General features: G+C 40.2%; 1 protein-coding gene across 1 annotated transcript in view; it reads right to left on the minus strand.

The window, feature by feature from the left end:
* Positions 1 to 13,365, minus strand: part of LOC117766904 (carbonic anhydrase-related protein 10-like) — a 102,766-nt gene that overhangs the window by 86,447 nt on the left and 2,954 nt on the right. The window contains exon 2 of the mRNA XM_034594346.1: positions 8,154 to 8,228. Within this exon, the coding sequence (XP_034450237.1) occupies positions 8,154 to 8,228 (75 nt within the window). The remainder of the gene's footprint in view (positions 1 to 8,153; positions 8,229 to 13,365) is intronic.

Raw genomic sequence — 13,365 nt, forward strand, 5'->3', positions numbered from 1 at the left:
TTAAGGTAAATATAATATGTGAAAGTAGGTCTACTCTAGATGATATGGACAATAATTGTATTAAGATTTTTAAAAAATCATATCAGTTGATAGCGATGATTATCAGGATAAATGCTACATTGTTATTACTATTCCATCCTAATTGGCCCTGTTCTATTTTTGTCAGAGAACATCTCTGAAGATAAATATTCATATGAATATACATAAATGCTTCATGCATAAGTATTGTCAAATTACTGTAAATTAATATCTGATCATGAATTCATGTGGTTTGTGCATGTTAGTTGCACAAACCACCTGTGAAAACATTGACCCTCCCCATATTAATAAAACGAGGTGTTAAAAACACAAAAAGATTTTTTTTGGTCCAAGATGCTAGTGCTAGTGAATATCAATATATAACCTCTCATGCATATACAGTAAAACTTAGTTTTCTTATAGACAAGTTATGGAGAATAAAATATGGGGTGGGGGTGTATCCCTTCTTGTAATCTCCTCTACTGCGTCACAATTAGTCCTCATTACCTCCGCCCAAGGAGATTATGTTTTCACTCCTAATCGTTCGTTTGTCAACAGGATTATTCAAATCCAAGAAATTGTAATCACTTTCATTAACATTGTAAGATTGGGCATTTTTTGACAGATTTCTCAGGGAATCATGCATGGCTTTTGATGAAAACGTTTTAGAACTATTTCCAAATCAACCTGACAGATTCGGGGTAGAATTTAGTGGAGTTGAAGGGGATTGTTGGGCCTGAAGAAGGTATGCACCCTACTGAGTGTCACTCTAGTTTATGTGTTTTTCTCTTCCTGTTTTCAGAATGAGGAAGAAATCGTATTTGATCCCAGCTCATAAAAAGGTAGAAGTACCTGCAGCCACTGTCAAGCTGCTGCAGCACAGTGTTCTTGACATCATTTTTTATATGAAGTTGAGTTAATTGACACAATTAATATAAATACAAGCTGATGACAACAGCTCAACATCAACTGTCAGTTATACTGACAGTTGAAATGAGTGCTCACAAAAGGTTGTCTTATTTTTGGCTTTTGTCTCCTATAGGTTCAGCTTTCTCATGTCAATTGACCCTGTACAGTTTGCTCACTGCTTTCATTGAAGTAAAAGGACGAACATCTATCCAACACAAAGCACTGCACCAGTAGCAGAGAAGAAATCTCATGTCAGGAAGCTATTCACTGACTCTAGCTCAGCTTTCAACTAAATCCACATCCACCAACATCAGATGCTGAACGAGCTCTCTCTGCAATTAAACTTCCTGGTCTGTGGCACATGGGGTAGAGTGGGTCAACTACTAAGTAAGAGGGTCAGTGGTTCAATCCCCAGCTCCTTTTGTCCTCTGATTTGTTAAAAACAGCTGTTCCGTCAGAGTTCATGATATGAGATACAAACAAAGGGCAGAATATAGAAGCACTGGGTGAATTTTCCTAGAATAGTCTCTTTACAACTATAAATGTGTGATTTAAATGCAGTTTATTTACCATTTACTTCCTCACCTGGTTGGCCAGTCAGTCCAGCTCAGCAGCTGCACACCACAACAACTTTAACAGTAATTCCCAAGTACTGTGCACATAACCCAAACCTATTACCACACTAACATATGACTGTTCTATATCATTCAATGTCAATGGAGGACCTGGACCTGCTGTGATGTAAGGCCAACATTTCCCTTAACATTAGGAAATAAAGAAGGTGATGGTCAACTTCAAACAGCCATTTGCTGACCAGCGTTCCCATTAATTATCTAGACTGCTCAACACGTTCTAATTTGTCCAGCCAATTTTTATAATGAACTCAAAAACAATGCACACTTCTAGCATATAATAACATATAAGGTCTCTAACTTTGTGTTTTGTGATGTTGCTTCATTGCAACTGCACATAACCCTGGGCACTGAAACACTCTAAGATCAAACCTGCACCATGAAGTAAGGTCAGTGGGTTATCCAGCTAGCTTGTATGGTTTACTTTTAATTGAGTTAGATCACCATGGTAACCTGTGCTGCAGGGCAAATGGGAGCATTAAAGAAAACTTGTCAACAGCCCAGCTACTGACCAATAAGATGCATGGAAACATGGACTCATTACTCCCACCAGATCCCAATATAGATTAAAGGGTTTACAATAAAGGGAGAAATAGGTAAGAGCAAGAGATATTTTTAGAGATCAGTAGACACTGTTTCAAAACTTTCCATTTGACACTCTAAATAACTACATAAAGACAATTATCGCGTCATTTAATTGCACAAAGATTCTTTCATTCTCAGCAGGATTCCTGACAGTGTTGACGCTTTTATACTTTTATACCACCACAGCAGCTGAGAATAACATGAGGAGTGTGATCCTAATTGGAAAACTAAACCAAGCCTGTCTTTTATTAGAACAAGAATCCGAACACTTTTAAATACTTCCTGTGATGATGGCATCTCCCCTCAGTTTTGGCAGCAGAAACAGCCTGAAGTTATTTGTAAGTTTTTTATATTCCAAATACTTTGTTAATCAGACGAAAAAAATATACAAAACCTACACAAAGCTACAGCTTCTTATTTTATTTCATGTTATCCAATTTTTCCCAATCATTTTCTGCAGTCGCTGTAAGAAAATGTATACATGGGTATCACTGTTTTATTTAATATTCATGTCATTTTATTCATGGTTCTGTTGCTTGTATATAAGCTTGTGGCAGCTGCGTCACTGATCTATTACGTCTGACTGGCATCTGTTGTTCCCACAGGGAGCTGCTGAGTTTCTGCTGCGGAGCTGCTAGGTGAGGTTTCTGGTATGACTACTGTATTTCCTCCAAATAAAAGTGGGTCTAGTACTCAACTAAATGCCAGGACTTTGTAAAATAAAGTCTGCCATCTTCTGGTCCTACAATAACAAAAAACCTTGGTAAAACAAATGGATTCAGTCAACAGGAACGCTTGAGAGGTTTCACTTTGGAATGGGTACAGGAAGTATTTCAAATATTTATCTTTGTTACATATTCGACAGATGAAAGATAATTTTCACTGTTGAGTTTGCTTTAAACTCTTTGCGGTATGCAGAGAAAATAGGCGAGACCCTAACTCTCTAGAAGAAGTAAGCACAGCTCACACGCAGGGGACGCACCTGAGACGCGTGTCTCATCACTCAGTGTTGCCCCTCTGACCTGGGATCATTTAAAAAATGAAAAGCAAGACGTCGCTGGACACACCCTCGCCGCTCATGCAGCCAGTGTGGAGCAGGCGATAGACTCTAAAATAGTAACTGAAGTGTACTACACAGCCAATAGGGTGTAATTTTGGATAATGTGGATAACATAATAAACCACACTTTCGCTAAAGCTCCATGGTTTAAATTACTATTTGTAAAATAAAAGATTCAGTTACAGTAAAACCAACAGCTAACTGAGAAGTTCCCCTCAGCTCTGTGGTTTGATGGCCTACACCTCTGTTCTTACCTTGTTTCCAACTGCAGCAGGAGGTTTTAGTTGATCTGCTCTGATTTCCTGTATGCTACCTGCCCAGCATGAAACAGTAGACAGACTAAATTAGCAAGTACCCAGTGAGCATATGGGAGCATTTAGCAGCTAAAGAGCCTGATATTTTACTCAGGAGGTGGTGAAGACGAAAATACGCATTTTGCTTTGTGTCTGCTGGGAGTGTGAAGAGGCAACCGTTTGCTAACAAGTTAACCATGAGAGATCCATTTAGCTTTAATTTTAGGCTGAATAATCAATGATAATGATTCTTTAAAAATTTGTATTTTTGCTACACATAGAAAATGTTCTTGTTCAAATCATCCTTGTCCTATTAACCTCTGTTTGTTTAGTTTATTTTGCTTATATTTTCTCACATGTGCTTTTCTCTTAATGTGGCATCTAGGTTAGCGTGAGCAGAAACATCTATCAACCTGTGACCGTCTGGTTTCCACATGTCAGAGGAAGTGGTCTCATCAGATCCATTTCTGGACACAGCGTTCAGCTGACATTTCCTCTGAGGCTCTGAATGGGCCTCAAGTTGTGAGCAAATTCAAATGAGTGATCGCAACATCTCCAGGTCATTCAGGCCTGAAGGAAGAGTGAGCTGGAGGGAATAGGAGCAGAGGAAAGAAAAGAGGGATGGCAACGAGAAAGAGCAGGATTGTTGACTGTGGATGAGAGAGGAAAGGATGCTCCTGGAAAAACAGAGAGAAAAAGAGGGGAGAGAGAGGAGAGGCAAACGAAAAGTTGACCAGCAATAAACATTAGAGGAAAAGATGAGGAGGAGGAGAGGGGCTGAGAGGGCAGAAGAGATGAGAGAGAATAAAGGCAAGAGGAGGGAGAAGATAAAAGGACACAGGGAGACGGGCAGACACAGATGTGATCAAATATACATAAGATCTGTACAACCAAAGGATGAACCAGGCAGCCTGAAGCAGAGAGAGACAGAGATGGGAAGAGTAATGATAGAGGGAAAGAGGGAGGAGTCGATAGCACACCAACACAGTGATAAACAAAGAGATGGGGAGATTGATGACCAGAGGCCACAGGACGTCCATAAAAGTTCCTTGTCTAACATCTTGAAGCTGATGTCCACAGGATCCAGCTGTGCTGTGATCTGGTTCTGTCGGGGTTGCTGACAAGCTGTTCCATTCTAGTCACCGTGGCAATAACAACAATTTTTTCCCTGTTTATTGTCAATTTAACGATGCATTTCAACATTAAACTGGCCTATACAGGAAACTTTTCTTAAAACAGAAAGGCAAACAGAGCATAAAGGGGAAAGAAAGGGAAAACTGAGAGAAAGGGAGCGAAACTGTTTAAGATATCTTTTTATCTTTATCATTTTTGCAACAAAACACATACAGCACCTGGCAACAACCAGCATTCTGTTGAGTGTCCCTCCGTTAAACCTCATTTCAGTCCCTGTTTCTTTCTGTGATTCTCTATTAAGTTTAGCAATCACGCCAAATTCATGAGCTCGGTTCTCATTTACAGACTTTTCTGTAATCAGAAATTTGATTATGGGTCATTCATACGTCATTTTATTCAGTCATCCTGAGAACTGCATCTATATTTTATGGACACAGAAGTGCATAAATACCTGTTATTTAAAACAGCTGTAATACACTACTACTGTACTGAACCCTTATTGGATAGGTTTACTCTCATTTGAGGTGAGGAAAAATTCCAGCCTAGTGAGGATGGAGGACCAAGACGCAGAGAAAAATATGCATTTATAATTTTTACGAGCCTTAATGTGGACATATGCAACTCTATTTACACCATTCAAAACATGAAGGCGTAGTGTAGCACTGTAATCAAACCAAATATAGCCACAAAGCATCTGTTTACCACATCTAAGTGATTTGTAAATGTGTATTTAGGCTTGTAAAACGTGAAAACTCCCAATCTATACCATAGATGTGAATGCTGAAGAACAGACGCTATACTTTGGGAATTTATGGAGTAGACACTGAATGATTGGAGATTGAGGTAGAAGCTGGATCCTGCAAAGACTGTAGGCTATATACGAAGATGGACGACGCTTCTCCACTTTGCTGCTCCTGCTGGTCCTGCTGATACAGGCACTTGACTGATCGTGAGTCAGTCTCAGCTGTCAGTCCTGACATTCCACCACGTTTTTTATAGTAAATAAGTAATTCAAACCAAACTTCCTGGAAAAACATACATCAGTGTAATGAGAACTATCGGAAATGACAGAAGCCATCAGGAGTGTATTTGATGTGTACTTTGATACAGTCACTTTAGACACTTCAGCTTTACTTTTAGGGAGCTGTCATGTCATCCATTTTTAAATACAGTCTACTCGATGGGATCCTGTGGATATTTACTCTCACACAGAGCCCGGCTACCTTCTTCTCCCTGTCTATCTTGTAGAGATAAGCTAACCCACTGTGGGCTGTGCAGCTTCATATTTGCAGGACAGACATGAGAGTTAGGGCCTGTCCCAATTCCTCTCCCTTGGCCCTATCCCCAAGTGCCCCTTGCTGGGTAGTGTCCCCCTCCAAACTGAGCCACAAGGGGTAGGCTAGAAAATCCTTCCCTGGGAATTGGGACACCACTCGCTAAGTCATCAGCAGCCAACCAACATCATTACAGTGACAAACAATATCATTTAACGGTATTATATTAACAACCGTTATCAACCAACATTATGACAGTGACACATCTGACAACTGCAGCACAGACGGGACATATTGATCTATTGAGCAATACAGAGTCATTCAGCATGTTTACAGCAGCTAATTCAATGTAACATTAGTCCTGTCCATAGAAACTTCTGCCCCACAGTAAAAACGTTATAGCATGAGCAGGGAAGAATATACAGTATATATATTTATATATGTGACACAGGAGTAACGAACGTTACTCGTTACTCTCACTCAGACTATTTACAGGCATTTTGACAGCGTGAAAAGCTGAGTTGGCAGATGGAGTGTGGTTTCTGATTCAACTGTTGAGTAATTGTCACAGTCGTCTGTAATCTGAGTCAAAGCTCATGAACCAAGTCCAACAACATTTCCCACATTTACATAGACACCAATACTCTGATTTTAACCAGATTAAGACAATAGTCTGAATAAGACACACCCATGTAAACAGCATTTTCCAAACTTAGTCCCATTATGTAGATATGTATTCATCTTAATCACATTCTAACATCCTATTGGAGTTTTCACAGCATTTTGAGTCTTCGACCTACAGCAGTTACCACCTGCTTGACGAGGCATGTCCTGGGTTGGTGTGAAAAATCAGACATAGGATGTAGTGGATGTAATAACGTGAGTAATCAGACTATGCTCTGTAACATGTAAATCAATTAATGTAAACATCATAATCGGAGTAATATCCTATTCAGAAAAAAGTCAATAGTCAGATTATTGGTGTCCATATAAATGTAATCGTCGTCTAGTCAAAGCATGTGACCAAAGCTCAACATACATTTCTTGTATGTTTGCAGAAGTCTTGTGGGCCTGTAGCCCCACCCAAGTAAAAAAACTGCCACTGTGTTCAATGACAACATACCTGTACAAAATAAGTAATTTCATCAACAGCTATGCTTAGCATCAGGACTAAAGTTGAGATTAAGTAAAGGAAAAACACACTGACATGTTTATATTCAGTGCCACAAACAGTTTCTGAAGATATCATTATCCCTGATGTGCAGTGTGATTAAACATCCATAAATCACCTTAGAAATCACAGAAAATGACACCTTACAACCAAATAATTAGAGGCTCTGCCGGAAGGATTTCAAATTGTTATTTGTGTTCATCCTCATAAATTTCATACCCACAGGCATTACTTTTTCCTAAACCATGTTGCTTTACTATAGCTACAAAATTAGTCGACAAAGCAAGATCTGGATATTTTGTACACTTCTCTTAACCTTAAAGACAACATGATGTCCTACCTAACAGTTACCATCTCAAAAGACATGCAGTAAATGTGGAGTGGTTAAAACCAAGTGGTGTTAACTCCAGACGACTACACTGAACTGATTGTCTCATTGGACTTTCCTTAAAGAGCTTTCCTTCCTTGTCAGGGTCATTTAATTCAATAGTCAATTCAATAAAGTAGACAAGGTAAGTGCATTGGGAAGAAAACAGAAGAAAGCCCAGATAAATTCTATTTTAGTCCCATTAGAATGACTTAAAATAACAAGCTGGTAAAACATTTTCCAGCCACTGCATAAAAACCTTTGACAAACATGTGGTCAGGGGCGGCGTACCAAACTGATCTGAAACATCCACTGAACACACATAACCTATAGCCCTCATCTGGTGATTTACAACCACAGGCTTTAAGAGCGGTGAACAGCCTCAGACTGAATTAACTGTTTGAGTGATTATAAACAAAAGTGGCTGCTGTTGCTTCTGCTTAAAATATTGTGCTCCCCAGTATTTATGCACAAATCATTTGAGAATCCATTGTAAGTCCTTTATTGGCTAAATTCAGGGCTTCAACTAACCATCTCAAAACCTATATTTTGAGGATTAGCAGGATTCACAGACAGGACAGACAAATCTATCCTATTCCTATTGGAATGACATTTCTAGACCAGCTCCCGTCCGCCACATCACTTTTCAAACATGCAGGCATGTGTTGGCTTTGTACCCTGCTGTGTTTGAGATGGGTGATGGTCTGTTACCTGGAACAAAGCTTTCCTGGACAACATCCTTGTACGCCCACCAACCCTCATCAAGCTTGGATGTAATAGCCTGAGCTGCAGGGAAAAAGAAAGAGAAAAGTGGAGGAAAATTCATTAACAAATGTAAGGACATTATGCCAACTAGCCCTGCAGGCTGTGCCCAGCCTGTCTGGAAGCAACATCACAATTAAAAGAGAGCCGCTGGGATCTGTAGGATGATCCGAACGATAAGAGTTTGTGTTGCTACAATTTAGAGGCAGGTCACATGAACCCAAACACGACTGAACTCTTTCCAACCATTCATCTACTTAGGTGATGCTTTATAGCACGACACTCAAAACAGATAAATAACTATACACATTTGGCTTTACATAACACCCATTAAACTAACTGTCTTCTCAGTCATGTCATTTTAGTAACTTAAGGTATTTATTAATGAGATACCAACTCCAGGGCGGCGGTTGCTGCTGGAGTTTTTTCTGGCTGGTTGACAAAAGGACTCCAAGTTGCATCAGGCCTGTTTCAATGGGGTTTTTAATGTTTATTGGACTGTGCAATGTTCCTGCATCATGAGGGGGGGCAATTTGTCTTGATTATTTTATTATAATGATCTCTTTCACGACTGTGTTTTTTAAACTATTCTCATTGGTTTTCCATGGGTTATATTAGCTATTGCTACACTGAAATGTTTTGGGGTCCTTGACGTTTGTTAAACTTAAATACAAATGGAAAACCTTTTCAAAAATCTACCACTGGGTCCCTCACCTCAGAATCACATTGACATTAACACCTAAGTTTGGTGAACAAGTAGCCAAATTCAAATTTACACCTTTCGAATTGAGGCTGTTTTCACACCCAGAAGGCCAAACCATGGAGCCCATCAGGCAGAGGGGGAGGCCAGCTTGTCCTGGAGTTCTGCACTAATGTTGCACTGAGGATCAAATCTGGGATCTCTGAGGGGGGACTGGCTACAGACTGAGGGCTTGTCAAGCTGACGCTGCCTCTGCTTGTTCTGAGATCAAGTATCTTGCACATTATTATACACGTGTGTGGTGTGGAAACCACTTGCGCAATAGAAACTCCTCAAGATGAATACTCCCTCTGGCAAAACTGACATCTATCCTGCATGACAATGTCAAAGGATTTATCAAGATATGACAACCAGTTTTGGACATGGTGGATGCTTCTGGACTGGACTTTACTTTGTGAACTGACTACGGCATATAGCAATGGAATGTAACTATGTCAATGTGGTGGAGCATATGTATGTCTGTATATCTTTTCATAATTTTGCTTTATCTTTGTGCGTTTGTTTGTCTGGGTCTCCTGTTTTTCTTTTCTTTTGTTTATTCGTTAAGATGTAACTTCTGCTGTCTCTGTGTTATGTTAAAGCAGATTAAGGGAAAAGGTTGTTCTGTATACTTGCAGAATTGGAAAGTGTATATAATTGTTGAGAACCTCAATTAAGAAAAGTATGTAAAAAAGGAGTGTGGTCCAAAAAAGGATGATAGATTTCAGTGTAATCTATCCTCACTACTCCTCTCTTTCAATCCATATAACAGGACTAATTTTGCACCACTGTCACACACTGGTCTACCTCACTTCTGTGAGATACCCAGTAACACTGTACTCAGATGCACTGGTCCACCTCAAAATTGTAAGATAACACCACTTTGATCTTTCATATTTATTGCAAGGCCCGTGGTGTTGACTGGACTATTGAAATACTTTATTATCAGGATGTTCCTGTGAGTATGTGAAAAGTCTCCAGTTGGTTCAAAATGCTGCAGTTGAGTACTGACAGGAGCAAGAATAAATCATATTTCTCCCATATAACCCTATCTGCATTGGCTCCCTGTAAAATCCAGAATAATAATTAAAATCATTCTCCTTACTAAAGACCTCATAGATCACTCTGCTCCCTAAACACAGGCTCATTTATGGTCACTATAAAGTAATGGTTCCTCGGGTCTGTAAGAGTAGAACAGGAGGTAGAGCCTTCAGCTACCAGGCTCCTCTCCTGTGGAACCAGCTCCCACTCTGGGTTCAGGAGGCAGACACCATCTCTACATTTAAGGTTAGACTTGAAACGTTCCTCTTTGATAAAGCATAGAGCTAGTGATTCTCAGGTGAGCCCTGAACCATCCCTTAGCTGTGCTGCTGTAAGCTTAGACTGCTGGGGGAACTCCCATCATGCACTGAGCCCTCGCTCAGCAACTGTAAAAGAAAGTCTTTTGGAGCACATCTCAATGAAATATTATTTGAATACATCCTATAGTTTATAGCTTTAGGCAATAGTTATATATAATGCATAAAGAATCAATCTGCAGTTTTAGCCAAGGAAATGATGTGAGAAGGATGAAATATCTGCTGTATGTTCTTCTACATAATGAGCCCTGTAGTTGGATGAAGCCAGCTTCAACAGAATAATTTATACACTTCAAATCATACAAGGAACACAAGAACTTTAGACAATATAAAACAGACATGCAGCATTCTTAGTTTATTGTTTATTTTTGCTGGTGTTTTATGTTTTCCCTGTTACAATAGAATACATTTAAATAATGAGATTAAAAACATGAACTAATTAGCATTTTGCAGCCTTCTTATAAGTGTGAGCTTTAATGGTCTCTTACTGGTCATTCTGTAGGTAACTCATGAGAGAAGGGTTTTGTGATCTATGTTTGCAGAGCCTGCTTTTGAAAAGTATATCACTGCCGGCAGTCCAATCTCTCCCATCCTGTAAAGAAGTCGAGGCTGACGCTTCATTTTGAGGGCATATTACTCTAACCTGAAAAAAGGACAACCCTCAATGCTAGTAGAAGTTTATACATCAGTGCAGATAGGCTATAGTTTCGAGCATATTAGTTTAAGCAGCGATATGATTGATCTTAACATTGTTATCTGTTATTTGATTGCAGAACTACGGTGGCCCTGAGAGCTCAACACACTGCAACTTAAGAAAATACATGCAAGTGGACAAAACACAAGCAAAGTAAGAAAGCATCTTCAGACCCAGTGGGTCTCAGAGGGTTAACAGGATACATCTGCAGTAATCTAGTTTATTATTTATTAAAATAAACCAAAAACGTTTACAGTTTAGCTAATTTTCCAATATCACTGACGGACACCAACTTTAACAACTCCAAACTGCGGCAGCAACAACAACCGGACGTGTCCATCACTTTTAGGTGTCCTCTGGAAATACTGTCGTTTTCTTTATTTGCAGCGCGTTTCTGTATTTGCAGCGTGTTTCTTTACTTGCAGCGCGTTTCTGTATTTGCAGCGCGTTTCTGTAATGTGTTGTGTTGTCAAATTGATGAAGATGTTTTCTTACTTTGCTTGTGTTTTGTCCACTTGCATGTGTTTTCTTAAGTTGCAGTGCGTTGAGCTCTCAGGGCCACCGTACTGAGCACAATACTCAAACTCAAAAATGAACTCTTTGAATTCAGATTATGAGTTGATATGCTGTAAACCATGTAAAGTAAATAGGAAAACTGAAGGTTTTTTCAAGTTCAGATACTGAGCTCAACCTAATTAACTTGTATCTAATTATAGATCACTCTTTTACCCTTTCTCTTTTTTATATCCCTCTCTTTTTTTCTTTCTCTCCTCTTGTTTCATTTTGGTAACTGTTATTATTAATAAAAATGTATTTTGTTATATTTTCTTCTTATTACAGATGTATAATAGTAACTGATTATTTCTTTTATTTCATTTTATTTTACTTTCTATTTTCATTTATTATCTATCTGGGATGTTGGGACTGTGGGTGGAATGGATCAGATGAGATGTGGGGATACACATGGCTGTTAGAAAACTTAGGGATAACTTCTTGTTTCCTGTCTTTCTCACTCCTTTGGAAATGTAACTACTGTATGGGATCAGTTCCAAAGAAAAAAAGAGTATAAGAAAACAAGATTTTACAAATTGAATTTATTAATTTTATATATAATTGAAATACTTCACTTTATTATCCAAAAGCAAGTATTTGATTGAACTCATATCTCATAACTACATGAATGAATATCATAGAAACTTACTTAAAGGGGACATAGCATGCAAATTCCACTTTGTTAGTGCTTCTACAGGTTAATGTGGGTATCTGGCATGTCTACCAACCCAAAAACTCTGGGGAAAAAACACTCGCGCGTTTTGTTATAGTTCCTCTAAGTCAGAAACGTCATGCTTGAGCGACTCGATTGAGCTTCCTGGGTTTTGTGTCGTAACAAGGTACTGGAAGTCTCCCTACATGGTCTTGGCCCACCCCCCCCCCGTCCCCCCACACTCGTTACGCCGGGTTTACATCGGAGGCAGCGAGGCTGCGAGGCAGCGCAGCGCCGTTCCCAAGCACGCAGCCGCCTGGCTGTTCACACGGGACGAGCATTTCTCCGCTGGTCAGCCCGCGATTCACTCACATGTGGCATTTGTCTGGATTGTTGGGACTGGGAGGCTGCAGCAGCTGCTCGGGAGCGACCGCTCGCTCTCCCGTGCGTGAGCTGGAATTTGTGTCAGCGCCACACAGCCAGCAGTGTGGAAGACTTCCGCGCGCTTGAGAACGGCGCTGCGCTGCCTCGCAGCGGTCTTCCACACAGCCAGCAGTGTGTACTGTACGCCGGGGTACAGTAGTTACGCCGGGTTAACACCGGACGCGGAAGCGCCGCTGCGAGGCAGCGCAGCGCCGTTCTCAAGCGCGCAGCCGCCTGGCTGTTCACACGGGACGTGCATTTCTCCGCGCTGGTCAGCCCCATAGACTGTATATATAAGGTCAGCCCGCGATTCTGCTTTCTCCGCTTGTTGTTGTACCCGTTGAATGTCGGGGTTCGGGGGTAAATGATGGTCTTCATAGCCCCCCCCACCCCTCTCTTTCTCTCTCTGTCTGTCTGCTTGTGTGCTTGTAGTGGATGGGCAGAGGGGGACATTTAATTATGTGATTGGGAAAATTTAAACTCCAGGACAACAAGGGGAATACAAAGTATGGTATGCATATTTGATAATTTATATCATATAAAATATGTAATTTATATCGTTTAAAATCATGGGGGGAGAGGGGGGAGGGGGGAGCTGGCTCATTAGCATTTAAAGGAACAGGCACTCAAAACAGGTCACTCTGTGGAGGGCTGTTTTATACAGGGTAAAAAGGGTGCTGTTTTATATGATCCTTGTGGTATTTTGACCAAAGTATGTTACAGACATTTCATTAAGACCCCAA

This window comes from Hippoglossus hippoglossus, chromosome 8 (assembly GCF_009819705.1).
Source record: "Hippoglossus hippoglossus isolate fHipHip1 chromosome 8, fHipHip1.pri, whole genome shotgun sequence".
Taxonomy (NCBI): Eukaryota; Metazoa; Chordata; class Actinopteri; order Pleuronectiformes; family Pleuronectidae; genus Hippoglossus; species Hippoglossus hippoglossus.